Here is a 23,848-nt window from a genome sequence, read left to right on the forward strand (position 1 = left end):
CTGTAAACTTTGACCACCCAGTGAGCTGGAAAAACCCAATGCCACATCCTCTTAGGTGTCCAAAGAGTCTGGTGTTTAGGGTACGATAGAGCTTTACTTAGACATCAAAATTTTAGGTTCCTTAAAAGTGTGTAAAGGAGACAAACACACCCTTGGCTCCTCCAGCACCCAAGAACCTAGGCAGAGGCTGATGCAATCAGCTGCAAGTTGCTCAGTTTTTTTAAAACAGAGCCAGGAGGTAAATTCATCTCATTTGTTTTTATAAAGAGAGGCTAAACAGACTGAAAGTTCTGCGTGGGACCCTTGTCTTGTGAAAGGAGATTTAGCAAATCTTAATTTAACATTAAATTCCAGATTCCCTGTTCGGTTTTCCTCTGCTCTGTTTCTGTGCCCTGTGGATCACCCCGAGCCCATTCTCCTCCACAGTCAGAGCATAGCAGAACACCTATGAAAATGTGAAGTTCCTCAAATGCTCGCAAAATTTTGAATGTAAGAGGCCCAAACCTTGTTTGGTTTTGCTGTCCACTTCAGGGGAGGAAGGGAAGAAAACACTGAGGGAAACAAGCTGATGATAGCCAAGATTTTCCCTTGGTAGAGATTGGTGCAAGGTTACTAAAATTAAGGGCATGTCCTTACTGTACACAGAGCAAAGCCTCAAGATGGGTTGAAGACAACCCTGGAGTGGCTCTCTGTGCTATGGCACTGCTGGACATCCCTGGGCTCACCTAAAGGACTTTTGGGATCCCAGTTAAAAATAAGAAATACAGGGGCTGAGATGAAGTGTGGAGGTTGGAGGGTGGTGCCACCCTGGAGATGTGTGTGCTCTTAAGCCCCAGTGCTGAGGAGGCATGAAGTCAGAGAGGGCAGGGAGAGCTCAGGACAGCCTTGCTGTGATGCACAGACTGCTGTTGGATGCCTCCTCCAGGGCTTGCACCAGTGCCTGGGAATGGATCCTGTCCCCAGCTGGATAGTAGGGTGATCTGGAGAGCAAGAGTAGTAGGGAAGAAGCAGTAACAGTGACCACTGACCACCAGACCTTCCCAGTCCCAGTTCCCACCATAAACTGAAGGTTGTGCAGCATGCATGGGAAAGCATGACAAATTTGCACTCAAAGGAAAATGAAATCTGAAACTAAAGACCTTTTCTTCAAGCAACACTGATTAAAGTAGTGTCAGAGTGTATGTCTTCCTTCCCTGAGTGGCTTTGAAGTCAAGCAGTAAAACCTTGAGAGAGTCTGTAAAAGAATCACTATTTCGGTCTGGAAGTATTTGCCATTTCTTAAATCCACTGATGAGCTTAACCCTCAAATTAAATCTGTTTTTCAATCTGAGAAGAGTGCTTGCTATGTAAGATTAGTGTTCTCAAATTTCCCAGCTGCTAAAAACACCAGTTTCCTAGCATTAATGAGACCATGTCTAATAATTTATCCTAACGTGTTAAGTCAGGAGCTGGCATCATGTAAATTAGCAAACTCAATTACCAAGTCCTATGCAGATATCACCAGAGATGCCAACAAATCACGAGGAAGAGAGAGAACTGCTAATGTTTATTTAAATAGAAAATGACAAAATTACTAGAAGAAAAAAGGGCTTTGCAGGCTTCAAAATATTTCTCACACAAAAATGCAGAGCAAGGAGGAGCAGAGAAAATGACAAGCTCAGAAGAAAAGGCCTTAATTCTGTCAATGTAATGGCCTTGCTTTGCAAGACGGGCTGGCAGAGGTGCTGCAGAACTCAGGCTGCTAATAAATTATTATGTACTTTTTCTTCTTATCGTCAGTCACTTCTGATATTCCCCCATTTGTGTGGACAATGAGGTGGAGCATCTGGAAATGATGAACACATCTGAAGAACGGCACATTAATCAGACTTACCACCAACACAAGGACATTCATGAGCCGATCGATGCTTGTTCGCTTAAAAGTTGTTTTTCCACTGTTCTGCATGAGTTTCGTGTCTGGCCCTGGAGATGAAGCACACTTGTTAATTTTAGTAATAAAGCTTAGCTGTTCTAAAGCTGATTCCCTCTGAGGCCCCACGGTGCTTTTCAGCATAAATAACCATTGCAGCTCTCTTGAAGTCAGGTATGCACAGTCTTGAGTGCTGGTGAGAAACTTGGGCAGAAACAGGTTAAGCCACTTGTCTGAGACTACATGGAGAGAGCCACATAAAACCATTAATTCTGGACGTTGACTCAACTCTTTTCTTTCAACATTCAGCCCTCCCTTTCAGCTTTAATCACTCTTCACTGAATACCAGATATTGCTATGTTATTGGTGATATACTATGTATTATCTCACATGTCTAGAGGAGTACAGAAACAACAGGACTGTGCTCATGAAAAGCGTAGATCTAATCAATAATATTATTGATGACTCTGATATTCCAATATGGATTAAAATCACATAGAAATGATACAGAGTGTTTAATCCAATAAACTTGAGAGAATTCTTAACCAAATTTAACTGTTACATTCTTTCTTAGTCATCAAAACTCCCCTCCTGTACTTTGCTGTGTGCATTTCTGAAACAAGAAAGTTTTTTCTTCTTGTACCTGGTAGAAACATACTTTACAAAGAGGAAAATACTTGATTCCTTTGTGCATGCTGGGTGTGATGTATTCCCATGCTAGGGCTGCTGGGCTCTGCAATCCACATGTCAGTCTTTTTACCTACCAGCATAAATAACGAGTCCAAAGCACCACTCTGTGTTCCTGATAGTACAGCCCCTCAGCAACATCTTCTCATTGTCCAGGGCATACTTCTCTCCTCGAAGAGTAAGAGTTCCTGTGAATTTATCCAGTTTGTTATTTGGTGCCTCACATCTGATTTCTCCTGTAAAAAGAAGGTAAAAGCAAAAATGAAAATCTTGGTCCAGAAAGGTGTCATCAATACTGCATTCCCAGCTGTTCCTCAGAGAGACATATTTCACACTGTTGTTGCAATCGACTCCTAACCCTGTCATTCCCATCCTATACCTTATATTTACTCATGTTCTGGGATGTTGCTCCTTCCCCATATGAATCTTGTAATTCAAAGGACCACAATGGACGTGGATCTATCCAATTCTTTGAACATGGCAATTTTTTATTGGTAGAGTACAAAACAAAGTTTCCACAACTTTTATGTGGGTGAGAAGAAATGTTGAACCAGCAATGTACTTTTAATCCATTCACAGCAAGTTCATAGTGGTAGGATGTCACTGGATAATTTTAGCTAAAAGTGCTGACATCATCTTTTTTCTTATTTCATTTTACCTCAAACTGCAGGAGCCCAAGTGAATAAAATCATAGCCTGAAGGCTGCAGAAGAGTAATTAATTGAGGTGTCTTTGTTCACTGTTTTTTAATTTCATCTGTTTTATAACTCAGGAGCATATAAAAAGATACTGCTACCTTCTTTGGCCACACAGCTGACACTGTAAGTGATTGGAGTGTCTATTTCCATGCTTTATATTTATTTATTGTAATAAAATGTGTTCAGATACCTCAGTACAAGAACGACTATTTAAATCAACAGCTGCACCTGTCATTTAAAGATTCAAAGCAGAGCCCTGTGGATGTATTGAAAAGAACTGGAAAATACAAATATGCCTTACTGAAAGGCAATCTAAGAGTTCAGTCTGTTCACTTAATCAGCAGGAACACTGAAGTTATTTTGATCACAGGCTGTAAATACGTACAAAAAGACTAGCATTTGCAGAGAGTGCAGTTCTTCTAGCTGCTCTCAGATTTACACACCAGGCTCAAGAGACTGGAAACAAAATCCAGGGAAGTCCAGAAGAAAAGTGCAGCTTTAAGTGTCATGAACATCTTTACCACTATACATTTTAAAATTAAAGATTATTAAAACCATCAAAAAAGCATCTAATCTAGGGCAGACAAATCATCAGACACAAAAGATCAAACAATTAGGAAATTCAGTGACACATGTGACATCAGAACTCATGGTACCAACTGTGTTGATCTTCTATTTTATCCTCTGGTTAGTCCAACAATAACCAGACCTGTGCTCCAGCATTTCTCAAAGACTCCAGTAACCAGGCCCGTCTCATTACCACCCTTGCAACGCCTTGAAAAGCACAAAGGAAACAGAGGCTTTGCAATGGAACCTCAAACAGCACAACGCTTGGCAAAGCAAACCCAGAGCATGGTCTCCCACCAGGAACACTGTGCCTGCCATGGGACAGTGCTCCTGTGAGCACCTCCGGTGTCCACATCTACTTTCCCATAAGCAGGTGGGTCTGGGCTACTGACGTGCTGATTTTGAGATCAGAAGGGATTCATCCAGATGAGACTGACCACAAAAGAGTGAGAAGCTCTAAAAATTCCCCCAGGACAGCTGCACTGAGCCCAGTAACTCTGCAGCTGAAGGCACCACAGCCAGGCACCATGCTTCCTGTCCCCCTCTCCCACTAACAGCAATAAGATATCTGGAATACATTTCAGCTGAAAGAGTTAAATACTGCCAAGTAGACATGTGGTAAGTAGAGGGTAACTGAAAAGTATTGCCGCCTTTCTGGTCTCCCAGTTCCCCAAATCAAACAAAGAAATTCAGAGTTTGGCAAGCATCTTCCTTATCTGAACCATCAAACAAACATCATAGCTCACATTAAGCATTCCACTGAGTGCCTGTATTAGCTGCAAAACCCTGTCCTCTCTTCCTGTCTTAAAAAGTAATTAGATAAAGAGTTACATAAATATTTAAGTATTTCTATGGAGGTTTGCTAAGGGAAATGCAAAGCTGGGTCTGATTCCAGGCACTCTTCCCAGTACACTGTCAAATATAAATCATACTGGGAAATATTTTATTCATTTTAAGTATTGTGAAGAGGTCACTTTTATTTACAACATAAGTAAAATAGATATTTACAGAATAAATAAATATCCAATAACAAAATCCTCCATTTTCCAAAATATTTTTAAACATTTTTTAAATTAAGCACTTACAAGAACACAGTGCCCTTAGATAAGCATCACACTAAACATGCTTGAAAAATTATCTAAGATTAAGATTTTGCTTAAATTGATAGACACTTCAGCCTGCTCAGGAAAATAATTAAGGCATGCCACTCCAATTACTAACGTAAAGCATCTTAACTGCACCTGTAAACACATATTTCTCAAGACCTAAAACACTCAGAACCTCAGCCATCACTTCAGAGAAATCCTGATGTCCTGAGCTGAAACTTGGCAAAAACCACTTGGATTACTGCACAAAACCTCAACAAAGCCGGCAAAAGAAACTCTACCAGAGACAGTCTCAGCTATGCTCTTTGCCACATCCCCACCACTTGTCCTGGAATCATCTACTTATTTCAAACAAATTTTTTCTAAAATTTTTTTCCCCTCTTTATCTAAAAATATTTCCTGAGAGCCTGCAATCCTTGAGGCGTTCCAAGGACACCAGCACTCATTCCGCCCCTCTCCACACTGACTCACCCTGTAATCCTGACCTCGTATCTAAGCCAGCAGAGCACTGCTGAACGTGACTAACACCACTTGATCTGTTCCCTCATCTTCTCTCCACAGACAGATGATGTGTGAGCATGGAGTATTCTGGTTTTGACAGGCCTAGCTCCTTAGCAGTATGTGCTGCTAAGTATTCTCTGGTATCCAGTGACAGGACGCATGGGAATGGTTGAAGTTGCACCAGGAGAGGTTCAGATTGGACATCAAGAAACATTTCTTCACTGAGAGTGTGACTGCTCACTGGAACAGGCTTCCTCTAGAGGTGATTGATGTCCCCAGCCTGTCAGGTTTAAGAGGCATTTGGACAGTGCCCTTAAAAACATACTTTAATTTTTGGTCAGCCCTGAAGTGGTCAGGCAGTTGGACTAGAGATAATTGTAGGTTCCTTCCAATTAAAACATTCTATTCTATTCTATTCTATTCTATTCTAATTCTTATTCTATTCTATTCTATATTCTATCCTATCCTATCTTGATTTTGATACAGCAAGTAGTAGTGAGAAAGTTAACCACATCTGCACTGCTTGCCTTTAGATACTTTTAAAAATTCAGTCTTTACTGTGGCATTGAGAGAGGAAAGGAATGGTTTCAAGGTGAGGCTTCATGCTGGGAAGTAATCACCTGTCCTATGAGCACAATTAGTCCTCAGGTCTGTATGGTGTCTGGGAAGTGCCACTGATCAGAAGATAAATGTAATCGGTGCATCAGCATTGCTACATCAGTGTGAAAATGTTTTGAGGCCAGAACTAAGCATAAGGTTTTGGAAAAACATTGTGCAGTTATGTGGACTCTTGTGCTGGGTTTCAAGGTGGGTAGTCTCGACATGCACAGACAGACACAAAAGAAAAGTGTCCATCCACAAGAAGTGCCACCGATGCAGTGTCAGGTTGTAGTCATACATGGCACCAAGACCAGCAAGCAAAGAGGGACCTTTTCCTTTACATGTGGTGTTGATACCTGTTGTACAGACTACAGAGTGCCTGTTCTGTTTTGCTGGCACTGCTTCCAGAGAAGCCCTAGCAGGGGGCAGTGGGCAGCTTGGAAGGAACACTCCTAACTACTCTCTGTAATTTCAGAAAATCCTCTGGAAAGTGAATTTTCCATTTGTACTCACCATTGAACTCTGTCAGCTTTTGCAGATCTTCTCCAAGCTCTGCAGTGACTGTCAGTGCCTGCTTCACCTTCAGGTTTGTTTCACTGTGACAAAAAACGTAAGACAAACACATGAACTGAAAGTCATATGTGAACTGAAAGCTCCCCCTGAAAGTCACTTCTGCTCTTGAGGACAGTATTCTTCCTTAGACATCTGATGGACTGTGATACCATGTACCTGTTCCACCTGGCCAAAGGGTGTAGATTGTCTCTTTCAGTTGCAATGGCACACAGTTCAGAGGAATTCTAGGTATAGTACCAAAGGCGAAGTGGCTCTGTCTTCTTAATTTTACCACAGAGCACCCCACTGTCTATCTTGTCACCCATGACACGTTTAAACCCAAGGTATCTGATCATATAGGAGAGCTCTGAATCTTTTCTCCCATGGTATTCTGATCTGGAAGATTACTTCAGTCCTGGGACTAGCTAGCTGAGGAGTTGGAAATGCAACGTAAATAGAATACTGCATTTGTTCAGGGCCTCTTAGAAGTGGCACTTGTGTGTGTGAAAACTACAAACCCATTTTCAGCAGAAATCAGATGGGGAAAGTCCAGAGGGCAATCTGTAGGGTCTTGGAAGAGACACAATTTCTTGAAATCTCTGGTCTTGGTCAGTCCCTCAGACTGTTGCTAGCTTTGAGCAATGCAGAAAAGGTAATGCAAAATGGGTCATAAAGATGAGGACAGCTCCAGTTTATTCCAACTAATACAAGTTGCAGCCCTCTGACTTGTGGCCATTTCTGTCCTGGAGTGGGCAGCATTTGGAAGCCTTTGCTATGTGCTTGCATTGACATTATTCTATGGCAGTTCAAACGAGATTACCAGAGTTATTAATTATGATTATCTCAGCCAGATAATCTGTCTCAAAGAAAATACTAAAGGAGATGAAAGAAATAGCCTCTGCTGGGGATATTGCTTTTGTGATATTGCAGGAACATGTCTCTAACTAACTCTCAGTATTAGAAAAACTGTCACTGAAAAATAAAGTCCCCTCCTCACATGACACTTGCACTTGAGAGGCAAAAGTATCCACCAGAAGACGTTATTTTCAAGATGCCTACCCAAAGTTTATCCTACATTTTATGAAACTCTTGCTACCAAAGCTATTGCAGGTATGCCTGCAGCACCCAGGGTCACCAGGAATGGTGGCTTTGCAGTGATGGCAGTGATTGCATGCCAGGGCAGGCTCACTTACCCATCCAGCTCAGCTGTCTCAATGTACGTCAGGCTGTGCGGCTCACTGCTTGACAGCAACAGGAGATCAGCCTGAGCACAGATAGGCAGACAGACAGACAAACAGATTTGGCATGAATTCACACAGTCAGCAGGCACTGCAGAGCAGTGCTGCTTGTCATTACTGCCACATCATCACCATGACTGATCTTCTCATTAGTGGTAAGGGTGGCAGAGAATAACTACCAGGATAGAGATCAGGATCAGGATAGAGAGAAACGGTACTCACTGTCACAAAGTTGTTGTTTTCTAGCTTTATTATATCCCCCACTTGGACATTCATCCATTTTTGCTCCTTTAACCTGCAGGAAAACTTCTAGTAAGTAAGCACATACAGCAAACGCCGCTTGGGAAAGTGGGAAACTTGGCTCTGCTGCTGAAGCCAGACTGTAGGTGCCATCAGGACTTGGGAGCACGGCCTGCCATGATGATCCATACTAAGCTGGAAGACCACCACAGTACAAAAAAAAAGTAGCAAAAAGCAGTAAAAATCAGTAAGAGCACTGGTTGGGCTGACCCATGATGGGTTGAGACCAAGCCCCACAACAGCAGCACAGTCCATGTGCACTATCCTTATCCTTGCCCTTGTCTCTGGACTGACTACTCCCTTCCTTCCTCCTCTTAAAAGGCCATATTGTCTCAAAAAACCCTCTCTGCTTTGTGTAAGAGACTTCACCTAGGAAAACCGCAGATTGTGTTAGGTTTTCCAAGTGGTATTAAGGGCAAGAGTGACCAGCTGTCAGGAAGGTCAGTGCAGGTGCTTTGGCTGCACACTCGCCTGTCTGAGCCATGTCTGCAGTGGTCTTCACAGCACTAAGCCAGATGTCCATGCAGGCAGCCAGCTAAACTGCAAGCACCAACTCAGCCAAGTCATGATAACTGTGTATGCAAATTCTAGAGGTGAGAAATACCAGTCTCAGAACAGGACTGGGGGCTCAAGCTTGAACTCAGTTCAATCTTGCTTATTCAATGTTGGTCAGAGTTGGGCAGGATCTGTGGTTTCTAGCTTTAGAAAAAGGCAAAATATACAATTTCTGTGTCAAAATGTGTTTCCTAGTCACAGTAACTAATACACAGTAAACTAAGAAACTGGTTTACTTAGCAGAGAGCACAAAAAACTATGTCCCCACTCTTCAGTTTCCACTCATATTTTTAACTGTTTGATCATCTGTTGGAGTTTACACAACATACTGCTATCTGTAGTGTGGAAAAAAGTCACAAAAGGCTTCACAGCTGTCTACAGCTGTGTCCTACGCATAGCTGGACTCCATGGAGCTGCAAATAAACAGCACATCTGTCTGCCATGAAAGCCTCTGCTAATTTTTCTGCAGGAAAGAACAGTGCTGCCAGTACAATGTCCAAAGCACGCAGCTGAAATGTTTTGGGTACATCTAAGCCAGAAGTGCTACACACACTCAAAGTATGATGAAGTGTATGTGGGAACTATTCCAGCTTCTTAATTTGAAGTAACTTGTTGATAATGCCGAGTTTTGCTTAATGCAAAACAAATGCTATGAGCATAAATGGACACAGAAGATAGCTTTGCTTGTTACTTCTGGGGTAAGGAGTAAAATAATACAAGACTCTGAAATTCTCACTTAAACATAAATATCCAGGAACAGAGAAAGACTTTAGTTTGTGTCAGCACAAGGTCACAGCCATAATGCCTGCACAGATTCTAGTACTGTGTCCAGAGTTCATTAATCAGACACATGGTCCAAAATTGCATGATGAACTAGTGGTGTGAAACATAATTCAATTTTAAATTGTTTAGTGATCCTTGAGAATCACACACACACACAAAAAATCAAAAATATTACTAATAAAACACATTTCCCTGTCAGAATTACATCAAAAAGGACTTACATGCCATTGATGAGGACCTGGACTGGGCGGTTGTTGACATGTTTGTCGCTTTTGTGTCGATTCTGAAAATTGGATCAGAAGGTTAAAAGGCATTTCCAGGAAACCAAACACACAGGAGCCATAGGCAGTTCATTAACACTTCAGGTTTCCACCCAGCTGGTTGAACAGGTCAGGCAGATTAGGGTCACAGCTGAGTCAGTGTCCAGCACATGTTTACAGTAGTAGCACAGGGCATAACCAGATTGCAAAGGGCAACAGGCAACACCGGGCTTGCTCTTGGAGAGAAGAAAGAGGGTAGAGCCTTAGACGTCACTTTAGCACAGCCCTGACTCAGCTGGCATTTCTCCTACCCACCTCAGTTTGTAAACACCAGAGAAATTAATTCCTCTTCTGTCATATGGAAAGCGGCCACTGAAGTTCTGGCATTTCTCCATTGAACACCAAAATCATTTCAATAATAAGAGAAAATCAGATGCTAAACTCAGCTCTAATATCACTCTCTGAAGTCAACTGGACTTTTGACCATTAGCTCTGATGGCAGCAGACCTTGGCCAAAGCTGGGCAAGTTTGAAAAATCACAGGTGGGTTGAGCACTTGCTTCCCACCAAATGTTTTTCTCCACCTACATTGTGCTAGATGACAAAGTTGTCCAAAATGCAAGCCTAAGAAAAAATTTCTGTGCCTGAGTCCAGACATATCTATCAGTCACCACATTTTCAGACATGATGAGTAGTTTCAGAGAAAGTCAATGGAGCTGCTGGGCTGCTCAGCAATTTGGAAATTCTAGCTCCTTCTTAAGTAACAAACTATAGATTTTGGGGACTTAATCTCAGACCCCACCTTGGCCACAGACCAGCTCTCTGAATGCCTGCCACTGGCTGTGTTTAAGTGGTTTATTTCAGTTACTGTGCTGAAGAATCACAGGCCAACTCCAAAGTACAGGTCAGAAACACTGATCTTACAAAATCATCAATGGCATCCTTGACTCCTGATACAGCCAGCACCAGCACCAAGGGCACGACTGTTGTAAACCAGGCCAGCGAGGAAATCTGAGGAATCAACTGTAGGAAGAAAAGATCTGAGTTAAGACATTTCCTGCCTGTTCAGAAAACCACTGCTTCCTAATCAAGCCGCAGACAACATTTTTCTATGATACCTGAATACAGATTAAAGACAGACCTGTATCCCTGATATGTGACCCCCCCAAAGGTGGGAGAGCCAGGGAACCCATGTTTTCCTTACAAAACAAGCTATAATTTAAGTTGAAAAATGGAGCTGTCAGAAAGTGTAGTGGGTTGCTCTTTCTTGTTGTTTGCAGAATTAGGATTGCAAAGTCCCCAGTGGATTTCTCTGGAAGTACTGACATGGGCAAGCCTGCTGTGGGGGACTCAGAGCTATCTGAGCAAAACCAGCTGTGAAGAGCTGTTAAAAGCCTCTGCTCTTTGTTTCAGTAACTTTTCACATTTTGCTGAAGTAAATTTTGCATCAATGGACAATGCTCAGCTGTTGCTAGGGCTGACCTTGCTCTCCCAAGAGCAACACAGCCGGTTTTGTTTCCTACATCTTTAACAGTGAGAGGACCAAAGAGCTGAAGGTGATTCTGTCATGCCATCAGTGATGCAGAGGGAGATGTCCTACCCCCACACAGTTCTCCCCTTCTTCTAGAAGCACTAGGGATGGCAGCAACTACTGTGTCCATCAGTTTGGATCTGGGAAGTGTGAAGTCCGTGTGCATTGAGAAGTTGATACTTATGCACTGTCACAGCCCAGATCCTACAGGCACCATAGCCCTGCTCAGCTGTAAAGGCTGCAACTGCTGCCTTCTCACCTACCTTGGAATATGCATGTCCCACTGATGTGTGACAAAGGAGTGGGAGACAGAGTCCCCACAGCCTGCCCATCACATCCACTCCTAATGCAGGAGTAGTCCCATAGGCATGGAGTGAGGAAAAAAATGAAATGGAGGAATATGTAATGCCTTCCCTCTTTATGCTACCTTGATGTAAAGAAAAAGCTGTGTGCTTTTATAAATAGTCAACCCTAGATGGCCCAGCAAAACACACAGTGGAATAATTTAAGGGAAGTACTTTGAAATACTGTGAATTTGACAGAAAACAGCTAGAGTGCAGTACAACAACGCAAGAACTGCGCTCTCAGCTTAGCTGAAAAGGCACCGTCACCGGTTTCTTGAAAAGTATACATGCACTGAAATCTCAAAAATTCATTCCCTGTAAATAAGCAAAAAAGATCATACATGGTTTCCTGTAGGCTTAACCACATTTCACCTATGCTTTTTTGAGCTGAAACTGTAAAAAAAGCATTTCAAATGGGTTATTTTGCAAATCTGTGTGCAGTGAAATAGTCAACTTTAAAACATCATGCTTGAAACATAATCAAAATTATACCCTTCTTTTGATAGTGTGTATGCTGATATGACTCAACAATAGTACACAGCAAGGTGCAAAGGGGCAGAAATCCTGGTATCAAATTATCCAGTGCGTCCAGCTTTCAGGGGATCATTAGCAACAGTGATGAGCAAAGTGCAACTCAATGCCATTACAGTCCAGAGGGTTCAACAGTGCTGCCACTGTCTGACACACTCCATACTGGACACCTTCCCCACTCTGGAGAAGGGAGCAGCAATATCCAGCTTTATGCAAACCAGCCACTACCTTGAGCCTTCCTGGTGTTAACTCCTTCCTTCCCACGGAAACACCACAGGTTACAAATGTGTCCCTCTTGCTGCTTCCTTTGAGACTGCCTGTGGAATTTGCCTTAAAATCTATGGGTAACAGAAAACTTGGCTTTATACTACAGGATGAACAAGTAATGTAAATCTGAGGACAGCCAGGAGCACTCAGATGTAGACACAAAGGCATAGTAGGGCAGAGTATGAAAAAGTTGCACAATTTGTTGAAAACTAAGTAACTTTTTTTTCTTCATTTAGTTCACACCCTCATATCCAAAGGTAAGAGAGCAAATTGCTTTTTTCTGCCCTACTTTCTATGTACTGTAAGGTTTTACTAAGATGTTAATTCACAACAGGAAATATAGCTTGCACTTCATTACACCTATCAAACATAGACTGGCTTTGATAACAGAGAACACAACCTGCTGGAAACAGCACAGTGATTTCATACCTGCAAAATCAGCAAGAAAAGAAAGTAAGCATTGGCTATTCGCTGAAACTGTTCAAACAGGTTGAGAGGCAGGAAAGTGAAGAAATTGTATTTCGATGTTTTAATTGAATTGTTCTGTAAGGAAAAAAAATGAAAATAAGTAGGATTGGTAAAACAGGAAACAAAATTACAGCACAACACATTTCAACTGTGTCTTATTTGCTTATATTTAGCAATAGCATTGTTTCCAACAGCAGCTCAAAAAGCGTTTCCTTTTCCCCCATACAATCATGCCCAGCCTGGATAAACAGAGAACTCCTCTTGGAATGGGTGAAAATATGATGCTTAGCTTATGCCAGTGCTGCTGCAGGTAAACTTGCATGTAGTTGCTCACAACATCTTCCCTTTATTAAGAGTCTTCTTACTTACACAGTGCATAAAGAAAATTGAGAACTGTAACAAGAAGACAACAATTTTGCTGTAAGCATCTGCAAAGCAGGGTTGGAAAACACATGCCAGGTCAACCATCTGTAGCTTGTCTGATGCTTTGAAGTACCCATCAGCTGGACAACCCTACAGCAGCTATACGTTCTCCCAGGAGTAGGATATGACATTATTATTATAATTTTCAGCTGATTCAGCAAACCTTCAGCTCAGCAGCTTCAAGGGGTGGCTTGTTTCTGTTCCACAAAGATCACTTGGATGTGGTGTTGTGCAAACAGCCACTAGTACAAGAATTCACCATTTCAGTAAGTGAGCTGCAGCTCTGTTCCCTATTTCCAGTTTCCTTTTCTAATTGTGGATGGCCCCTCCAGCCACAAGAAGTGGCTGCTCCCCTGTCTGTCTTTTGCAAACCACAGAAAGACCTAAGCTTGATATTGCAGAACTGGGTATTTTCTTCCCCAAAGATCCGAGCAGTCTGATCCAATACTTGCCACCAGTCAGACAGGCTCAATCCATCGTACTGATGCACCAGCTGGGGCTGTCCCTTCAGTTTTCAGGTGTGCTAGACCATGTTTTCATATGAAGTTTAACAGGCCCTGGTCCATGTTTAGTCCTGGAAGGATGAATGCCACCTGTTGTGAGAACATCTTAAATTTTTCCTCCTAGAAGCTCTCCAGACAATGCCCATTAACACCGTTCCAGGAAACCTAAGGTGTGACAGCACAAGGAGGCAGATATAATAACCAGCATAATAAACATGCTGGTTCAACAGCAGAGAAAATGGTGATTGCAGTATTTGTAATAGCTTTTAGATATTGCTAAGCTGGTGGGAGGACAGAAGCTACTAAGTATGAATCACAGCCCACTTCTTATCCATGCATTAATCCAGGACCTCGACATCTACACCGACATGCATCAGCATGTTTCCAGCACTAAACCAATTATTTCACGTTACCATTGAAAGGTAGGTGTGGGGGAAGCTATTCCATTTTAGGCAGTTACTGGATTTCTCTATGCTCAGACACACAGTACAGCATATGTTCTTCAGCATTAAATTAATGCTTTATCCCTTGGACAACCCAAATGAGTAAATCTCTAAAAGGGAAGAAATGAAAACAGCCTTCATAGAAGAGCTAGCCAAATCCTCCTGTTGATTACACTCCAGCAAGAAAAGATATTTATCAGTGATCATCATATAAACCATATTGCCTGACTGCTGGTATCATGTAGCTACCTGCAAGTGTGGTTAACTCTGTCTATGCCATGACACATAGTTAAATTTGGTTTATTTCAAAATCCTTAGCTGTGGGGTATGCATTGTGGACAGGCTCCATGGACACTGCTGAAACAGAAGCAATGCAGTAACAGCATCCTCTGCAAACCCAGCATACTGAAAACTAAATTGCTTGGCAAGACTGTGTCCACCAAGCACAGAGTCTAGCATATTTTTTGATAAAAACTGGATCTAAGTATCTAAATCTGCCCACTGTTCTGAGGAAAAGTATCACGGACACTTACTTAAAAGAAAAAGAAAAAGAAAAGACTGTTGCTGCAGGAAAAAGTAAATGCAGGGGACTTGACCTTTGTGCGTCAACAGATTACAGAGGGTCACATATAACATGGGAAAAATTACTCAGTAAACACTCAGATAAAGTTTATAGATCTTTGCCTGCAAAAATCTCAGAGGGAAATAAGAAAAGAATGGGAGTGGTTTATTTCAATTCCTGCCTTCTATTTCTGTCCTTTAATTACGTCAGGAAAATCACTGAATGAACCACAGCCATTCATTTTATTTCCTATTGCCATTAGGCATGGTTAAAACTCCAGACATAACAGCTTCCAAATGCTTAACTGCAGGAATCTGGACATCCAGCGTTTTTTCTCCACAGTTGTTCAAGATTATGATATTGTTGTGCACATACTGTCTTTTGGGACACCAGGGCACTATAGACCTGAGGATAAGGACAGGGAGTATTGTCATGGATCTTCTTGTTACTCTAGAATCAATAATTAAAATTAATCACCAGAAAAAAAAAGAACTTGTAATTACCATAAATATTTCTAATTCAACACATAACTTGTTCATGGACCTCAGGGACTGAAAGAATATCAATAGCAAATTATAGTGACAAACTAGGGAAAATTTCAGCCTTTCCAAATCAAAGCTCTGCATTCCCACATCACAGATACAACTGAAGCACTACGCAAGGTATCATATAATCACAGAAACATAGAATGGGTTGGGTTCGAAGGAACCTTAAAGCTCATCTCATTCCAATCCCCCACACCATGGTTCCACTTATCCAGGTTGCTCAAGGCCCCTTCCATCCTGGCTATGAACGCTTCCAGGGATGGGGGGTCCACAGCTTCTCTGGGCAACCTGTGCCAGACCCTCACCACCCTCACAGTAAAGAATTTTTTCCTAATGTCTAATCTAAACCCACTGTCTTTCAGCTTGAAGCCATTCTTTGTCCTGTCACTACATGCCCCTGTAAAAAGTCCCTCTCCATCATTCTTATGCCCTCCCCTCAGGTACTGGAAGGCCACAGCTGAGGCCTTCTCTTCTCCAGGCTGAACAAACCCAGTTCTCTCAGGTATCATTTATGTTTTCAGACAATACTACAGGGCTGTGTGCTTTGACAGCTCAGGCTCTTGGCGAGCTACAGGGAAATCTCATTTGGCCTCTACAATTGATCTTATCCTATTCTGTGATGCTTAACATCAAACCCTGTCACTCTTTACAGCTGGACCAGAACCTGACTCTGGGGTGGGAGGGGTGCTATGGGAGCCTGCAGTAGAGCAATGTGTTGAATAGTCCACATGCAGCCATCATTTCACAAGCAATGCCACTAATACATCATCTGCCGCACTGTCCCCATGCTCTCCCTTCAGTGAGGGACACTCCCATAGAGAAAAAGTCATGGAGAGGAATAGTATTTTAACAGCAATTAGGTATTGAGAGGCCTTACTGAAACTTCTGGTTTCCCTATAGATTCATAAAAAGCAACATTTAGGAAGAGCAGTTCTATGGGCTAAGCACAAAGGTGGGGATGGGGAGCTTTAAATTTACTTCCAGATCTGCCATAGACTTCTGGTAGTCCAAGGGCAGTCCCTGCATGCACCTGTGTCCTAAATGAGCAGGTCTGAGCGTGGTTACCCACAGTCAGCCTGAAGCTCTCCAGATGTGAAGCTTGACACCAGAGCAATGTTGTCTGTGGGTGAGGGATTATTCTCATCTGCTCTTTTCAGGGGCTAGATTCACACCCCCTGGAGGTGTGACTCCACCAAAATGCTGTCCCTAAGAATAGTGCTCATCTCTCCACAGTTACACAAGTCCAGATCTGGCAGATGAGCTGTTACTTTGGGGGTGTTTTCAGAAGCCTGCCTGTGACGTCCAACAGCAAGCAAAACTCAGCAGATGGCTCCTACCTTAGTTCGCTGAGCAAACAAATCATCTCCTTGCCATAAAAGTCACTGGAAATAAGAGACACTGATGCTTTTGTGGCTAGATTACAGGGGCTAAAGGATATGGCAAGGTACTGACCCTCTGAATTTACACCCCTGGCTCAGTGACACAATAGCTTCCAGCAGCTGGACAATCTAACCCTAAGTAAATTTTAGCAAGACTTTGGTGACCTCAAAGGCAGGTGTTACGCCACAACACTTGGCAATTTCCCTGGTACCCGCGTAGCACAAGGTACAGACCGGTGGAACAGCTGAGAAGCAGAAATGTCTTTCCCAGGTGTTTTGATAAAGCCTCACCAAGGAGGTGGCAGAAGTGGAATCCCATGGCGCTCTGTTTAACTGCAGCAGTGCTATTGGAAAGCACACAGCAGCCATATGCAGAAATGTGACCACAGGGCTGTGAATGTGCTCATGAAGATTTTTAATAAACTCATCTAACAGCGCATATGGTACCACCGAGGCTTTGTTTTTGCAGGGAGTATGGAACAGTCAGACCAGAGCAGTTTTAAGCCTCCCAAGTTCATTGACTTATTCCTGATGGTGGGCAGCAGCCCCAACTCAACAGAAGACTGACAAAGGCCAAAAGGGTGTGATGGTGTTAATCGGGTCCCTGTAAAGGTCCCTGTAAAAAAGTGAACTCCCAGGAGTAAAAGACTTGCCAAACACCAGGAATAAAAACATCAATTTCCAAAGCACAGTTCTCTTTACTTCCTTTTTTTTTTTCCCCCAATTTCTTTTCCTTTAAACAGGAAAAGGACAGGAATGTCTTACATATGTAACCTTCGACCCCCTCTTGACAGCACTAATGAACTGAGTTCCAGAATCTCGTCACATGTTGGGTATTTCAGGAAAATCTGTAAGAAAGTGTGGTCACTGGTTGTGTGTTCCTATGTTGTTCCTTCTGTCTGGTGTTACCCCATTACTGAGCAGTTAATCATCACTGTGGTGAGTGTCCTCCTCATGGTGGTGCAAAGGACATGGGGTGGCATGGCTGGACAACCTCATGCTGTTGCTCACAGACAGGCCAAGCACAGCACCTAAAGGTCTTGTCTCCTAGTCATCCCCTTCGACAACACCGTGCTCTCCTCTGGCTTGGCTCAGTACCTGAAGCTGCTGCCTGGCAGGAAGGAGGAAAGAAGAGGAGGGCAGAGCACTGCTGAGTGGTGCAAAGGAAGCAAAGTCCAAACCTCTGTACTGTGTTCATTATGGTCTCACACAACAAGACTCCCAGCCAGTGCAGTAGTTTTCTCTCCATGAGACTTAATCTGATGAAGAGTGGACAACTTGATCCAAAGAAGTCTATGGACTTCACTGAAGATCATACCTGGCACACCTCAATCTTTATGTGCTTCCCAGGGCCCTAATATACCTTGAGGGCCTTGACCTCAACTGGTGTCTCCATGCACAACCCCTTGTCCAGAGCTCAGGACTTCACTTAAGCTCAGCCATGAGCCTTCTATCCTCGCCTGAGCTACGCTGGAGTCCCCATCTCCAGACTGTCATCTGACCTAGTTTCCCAGATAAACCTATCCAGCTCTACTTTCTTGATGGACCTTGGACCTCTGCTGTAGATTTGTCTTCAGTCCTGCCTCTCGCCACTCGGCTTGGGCTCCTAAGAAGGCCCCGGATCTGGTTCATCACCTCACCTTGTCTGGAATGGTCAGGATGGACCCCATCACCAGTATCCTGTCCTGTCCCTGCCAGCCAGATGCTGCAGGACTGCACCCTGGTCAGTGAGAGCTCTGCCTGAACTGGGATCACCTCCACTTCCAGCTTGCCCCCTCTCGTAGCACAGCCCCACTCTGGCTGCTCCCTGACAGTGCCTCAACTGCTCTTTGAATGAATCCAACTTACAGCTTCCTAAATGCAGAAGGAGCAGTGCAGATTGGTGCTGTAGCTATTCCTTCAGGGACTACTGAGACCACTTTTCACTTGATCAGACCACACTCCCTTCAGCCTTGAGCATGAAGGACACTGGGAAACATCTGCAGGTTGAGACAGGCAGAGAGGGCAGCTGGTGCCACAACCCTGACCACGCTGATAAGATGCTTGAGGATCACCCACCAGGCATCCTTCTGAGATCAAAGCATGCAAGCAGAGGAGGCGGAGCAGAGTCTGAGCCCACTACCAGAGCTCCCTGCTCTCCAATTAAATTTCAAAGAGATTCAGAACCCAGCTGCTGATCCAGCCCAGGGCAATGTGCATTGGCTATAGGAAGCTATATACATCTCTCCTATTCCACTAGAGACTTCATCAGGTGACCCGAGTCCAAGCGGCCCCCCTGCTGCTGGTCATGATGAAAGAATTCTGGTTTGACCCTGGGTCCTGATCCAAGATGAAATTTGTCATTGACTCATAGGCCTTGCATTTCCTCTCCTATTGTCTGAAAGCCAATTTCAAAGTTGTTTTCGCAGCCCTTCATGACGTCCCAGTGCAGCTGTGCTAAATTCCATTGTGAAAGCAAAGAAATAAAAAAGGAACTAGGATCAGAGCAAACATTAAAAGCCTTCAGAAGAGATTTTCCTCTCCAGAGTGTTGATGGAGAGCCCATCGTGGTGGACCCAGAGAGGCTGTCCCCTCTGTAGCTGTGCTGGAGAGAGTGCAGACAGATTAAATTGATTAAAGTCCTTAAATCTTGCTATACCACACCTGCCACCCTGTGTTCCACTTTATTTCAGTCTTTACACAGACAAACCTCTTTCTGAATTCAGGAAGGATCTTTCTGTCTGCATTGTGAATGAACACAGGACTAGGACCTGACTTTTCATTCTTACTGACCTATATTGAGACCTTGTCTGTGCTGCTCTAAATGCCTTTTCATGCCACTCATTCACACTTGGTTTCTGAGTCATTCCTAACTAATTTTGTGAGCTGGTGGGTAGCGTACATACCTTCACACTCAGCCCTTGCAGTTAACTGCACAACACTTTGTTTTAAGGTTTGTTTTATTTTTTGAACCCTCCTGCTCAGTTAATGAGGCCTCATGGCTGGAGAAGTGCGGCAGGCAGACACACATCGCAGTTTAGCATTTCCTGTATTTTCTGACGAGCTCTGGGAGGGAATTTGCCCTCTGAAGTCTCCTGCAAGTTGTAGTGTGATGGATGTGGACATGCCCTTGCACGCACTGGCAGCCATGGCTTTCCACGGTGCAGCACCAGGTTCCTGCAAAGCTGGTTTGAGCGTTTTTTGGGAGTCTTGCTTCATACGAGGAAGGCCACCTTTCAGCAGCTGCCAGAGCTGATGTCAGACTCCACACACAATGGAGTTTTCAAGTCTTTATCAGTTCGTCTCTTCTCCCTTCACAGATATCCTGTAGACTTTGCACTGGGAAGGGACAAAGTCCCACCAGTCAGGAATAGGGATATTCAGGGACAACACACCCACCTCTGGCTGTACTTTCCCACTTCCCGGCTCTCACTGTGATAAAGGAGGACAAAGCATCTGTGTACCTTTGATCTATGCCTACATAATAGAAATTCTCCCTTTAGTGAAAGGCTCAAACCTTCACACCAGCTAGGACATAAATCCTGGCTGCAGCAGTAAGTCAATACGCACCACCTCGGTTTGCATTTCCCTTTCTTTGTCCTTACAGGCCTTTCTCAGCAACTGCCTCACCCTAAAGAAACATTTACCACCTCACCTAGCTTTGTTACAAGAACCTGTTCTATAGGTTTTATGGTTAATGCGGCCTTGAGTTACCAAGAAATCTGAACCTCACTCCTGTGACTTACACTGCCTAAAATACTTTCAAAGCTTCGATATATTGGTGGGTTTCCTTTGGATTTTAGTGGTCCCTTCCCCCAGAACCATACCCTAGTGCTTAGCAGTGCAACCCCACCATGGTGAGAGAAATCTGAATGTGAGGAAGGTGCCCAAATTTAACCCTTGCCTGGATGAGCTAACTTTCAGAAGCATCATGGATATGTTATGGGAGGATTCCAGGAGACTATCTCCTTTTTTGTCATTTCCACACTCATCAGCAATCTACAGCATGGAATCTGAAGTAATTTATGAGCAAGGTTAGTTCTTTTCACATACCATAGTAACATGGAGTTAATAAACTGAGCTTTTGCGAGGACTTCTTGGAAATAATGATGTGCAGCCCTGTACAGTTAGGGCAATGCTTGCATCACCACCTGAGGTCTATTAGTACCTCACCATCCACTCACCACTTTAAGGCTTGACTCTCTTTGGGCAGTTTTCTGGATTTCGTAAGCCTCAGACTACACTGGTCTCCAGAAATCATGAGCCATAGCTGACTAAAATGAGGGGCATGATTACTGAAACTCACTGCCAAGTTTTAACACATTATACTGAGCTGGCTTTTTGGCTGCCTTCACTTTATCACCTAATCATAGATTTATGGAAATTCTGAAGTGTTCTCAAAGTCATCTACTTAACTGTGGCCATTTGCAAATCCTTGGGCACAATCAAGCAATCAGCTGGGAAGCAGTGTCATGCAAAGTCAGTTTTCTGAATGGCTTTTCACAAAAATAGACCCAGAACCAGAAGAGCTGCTTGTTCCCGCTACCCTGACTTAATCGCCCATCTCCCTCCTACTTTCTTGTCCCACTACTGCACATAGCAATCATTCAGTAGAAGATGACAAAACCGTATGTAGTGGCAATACCCACCCCAGCATGCTACTGACAGGTTGTGTGCAAATCAAGTGCACTTCCCCAGTCTCAAATCACCAGTCTTGATAAGACATTTGCGCTGCATAGTACTTCACATATATTAATGTCCATGCATTTCATATTCAGGACACATGCAGCAGCTCTGGACCCTGAGACTCTCTAACCTGTGTTGTATAGTTCGTGGATGAAAATGACCATACTGCCATTAGTCAAACCTGTTAGCAAGTCAGACTGTCCCCGTCACAAAATATTAGTGTGTTCTAAACTGCTGAGTTTTTTCAGATCTTGCCAAGAAAATACTTGTCATGTTCTTAAACCAAAACATGATTCAAAGGAGCTCCCAAGTAACTGAATGATTAATTTCGCCACTGGAATTCAGATATTCAGAGGACAAAAATTCACAAAATTCACTTCAGTATTAATTGGCAGCTGCAAACACTTTGAAAGAATGCAGCTTCAGGATAGCCTCGCAGCGGGGATAATCCTGCAGGCAGGCAGGACACATCTAGTGGCTGAGCTAACCTTCCTCTGCACACAGCATCAAAAACTGGCCACAAGGTTCAGAAATCAAGTTGCCTAAGGGGCTCCCTGGCAAATTAGCCTGGCTGACCTGGGACACAGCCAGCCCGTGTCAAGGCGCTCTTTGGAATCACAGATTTCAAGGCACAATGTGAACTTAAGTAGGCAGTTAAGAATCTGGCAGAAAAGCTGGCAGAAAGCCACAAGGGCCAGATTCAAAACCTTCCTGACAGAGATGATTTCACTGCAAAAGCTGAGGAATGGACACATTTCCTTTCATATTTTACTTTAAATGGAGACAAATTTCCACGGAAAACTCCCCCCCAGGTTCCATTACTGAAAGGCCTTGGAGCCTGATCCTGCAAATGCTTTGACTCAACAAATTATTTTCTGGAAGTGAGCGAAGTCACTGCGGCATGCTTTTCCAGAATCAGATCTCCTACAACTGCCCATTTTTCAGGCTGACTCAGCAGCAATCCACCTCTGATAGTTCATCTGGCATGCGTTTGCCTGGTTTGCAGAGCCATAGCTGGCATGCAGTTCTGTTCACCCCTTTGAAACAACACTTGAGACATGAAGCAGATGCAGCTACATCTGTGACTACATCTGCATGAAACAACATACGCTGGTTACTTACAGCATATTCAAACTGCAGATTGAAATCACGGTTGTTTGCTTGAAGTTGTCTCTCTTCCTCTGCAAAGAAGAGGAAACACATCAGTCATGCTTGAGGGTAAAGCAGAGTCAACACAGATGTGAATGAAGCATCAAAAAGGGCAAGCAGAGCTGCTAGAAGGGAGTGACACAGTGAATTGGAGCCCTGTGTCAGCAGCCCTGTGTCAGGGACCTGAAGTGGCTGGTTACAGTGATGGAGCAGCACTGTGGACTGGTACCACGGCACTCTTAACACCATATAAGCAGTCTCCTCTACCCACAACTCATTGCAATGCCAGTGCTGGGTCTATGGGTTATTCACCTTCTGGGTAGGAGTTCCCACTTAACTAGTGGTGCTCGCTCTTCCGGCCCTGCTCTATCTCTTCCCCCTGAAGTCTCTGAAGCTGTTGCCATCAGCCTACAGTTGGTGCCTTTCTTCCACTACAGGTGCATTTCTGAGCATCATCCCACCAATGGGACACCATCACCACAGCTATCATGAAATCAAACGTTACTGGAAGGATATCAAAAGATCATCAAATCTGTCCTTTACTTCAAGGCAGGGTCTTGCCTCTCTACCACCAAAATGACATAGAAAGCTCCAGCAATGCCTATTCTTCAACTGCCTTCCCTGCATTATCTAACATAAAACTCATTACTTCAATTTCAAGAAGTTTTGTCTTCTCCTGGGAGGGTCAAAGGTGGTCTTCTGCTTCCCCTAAGTTCCTTGTGCTACTTGTCAAGGACACAGAGTACAGACAGTTGAGGGAGGGGATTGTTCCTCTCTGCTCTGCACTGGTGCAGCCTCACCTTGAGTCCTGTGTGCAGTTTTGGGCACCATAGCATACGAAAGGTATAAAAGCTACTAGAAAGAGACCAGAGGAGGGTCATGTGGATGGTAAAAGGACTGGAGGGGAAGCCATATGGGGAACAGCTGAGGTCACTTGGTCTGTTCAGCCTGGAGAGGAGACTGTGGGGACACCTCATCACTGTCTACAACTTCCTCAGGAGGGGAGGAGAAGGGGGAGGCACTGATCTCCTCTCTGTGGTGACCAGTGACAGGACCCAAGGGAATGGCCTGAAGTTGTGTCAGGGGAGGTTTAAGTTGGATATCAGGAAAACATTTTTCAGCCAGAGGACCGTTGGGCACTGCAACAGCTCCCTGGGGAAGTGGTCACAGCACCAAGCCTGCCAGAGTTCAAGGAGTGTTTGGACCTCATGTTCTCAGGCACGAGATGTGGCTCTTGGGGCAGCTCTGTGCAGGGATTCTATGACTCTGTGATTCCAAGTTCAC

General features: G+C 43.8%; 1 protein-coding gene across 6 annotated transcripts in view; it reads right to left on the reverse strand.

Moving 5' to 3' along the window:
• The window catches only part of ATP8B2 (ATPase phospholipid transporting 8B2), an 84,664-nt gene that overhangs the window by 30,695 nt on the left and 30,121 nt on the right, over window positions 1–23,848 (reverse strand). For all 6 annotated transcript variants that reach the window (XM_019283318.3, XM_019283319.3, XM_010395087.4 and 3 more), the window contains 9 exons: window positions 22,538–22,596; window positions 12,857–12,970; window positions 10,679–10,777; window positions 9,717–9,778; window positions 8,080–8,152; window positions 7,813–7,883; window positions 6,581–6,663; window positions 2,674–2,832; window positions 1,874–1,962 (listed from right to left, as the gene is read on the reverse strand). In XM_019283318.3, the coding sequence (XP_019138863.1) occupies window positions 1,874–1,962; window positions 2,674–2,832; window positions 6,581–6,663; window positions 7,813–7,883; window positions 8,080–8,152; window positions 9,717–9,778; window positions 10,679–10,777; window positions 12,857–12,970; window positions 22,538–22,596 (809 nt within the window). The remainder of the gene's footprint in view (window positions 1–1,873; window positions 1,963–2,673; window positions 2,833–6,580; window positions 6,664–7,812; window positions 7,884–8,079; window positions 8,153–9,716; window positions 9,779–10,678; window positions 10,778–12,856; window positions 12,971–22,537; window positions 22,597–23,848) is intronic.

Source organism: Corvus cornix, chromosome Z, assembly GCF_000738735.6.
Source record: "Corvus cornix cornix isolate S_Up_H32 chromosome Z, ASM73873v5, whole genome shotgun sequence".
In the NCBI taxonomy this organism is placed as follows: domain Eukaryota; kingdom Metazoa; phylum Chordata; class Aves; order Passeriformes; family Corvidae; genus Corvus; species Corvus cornix.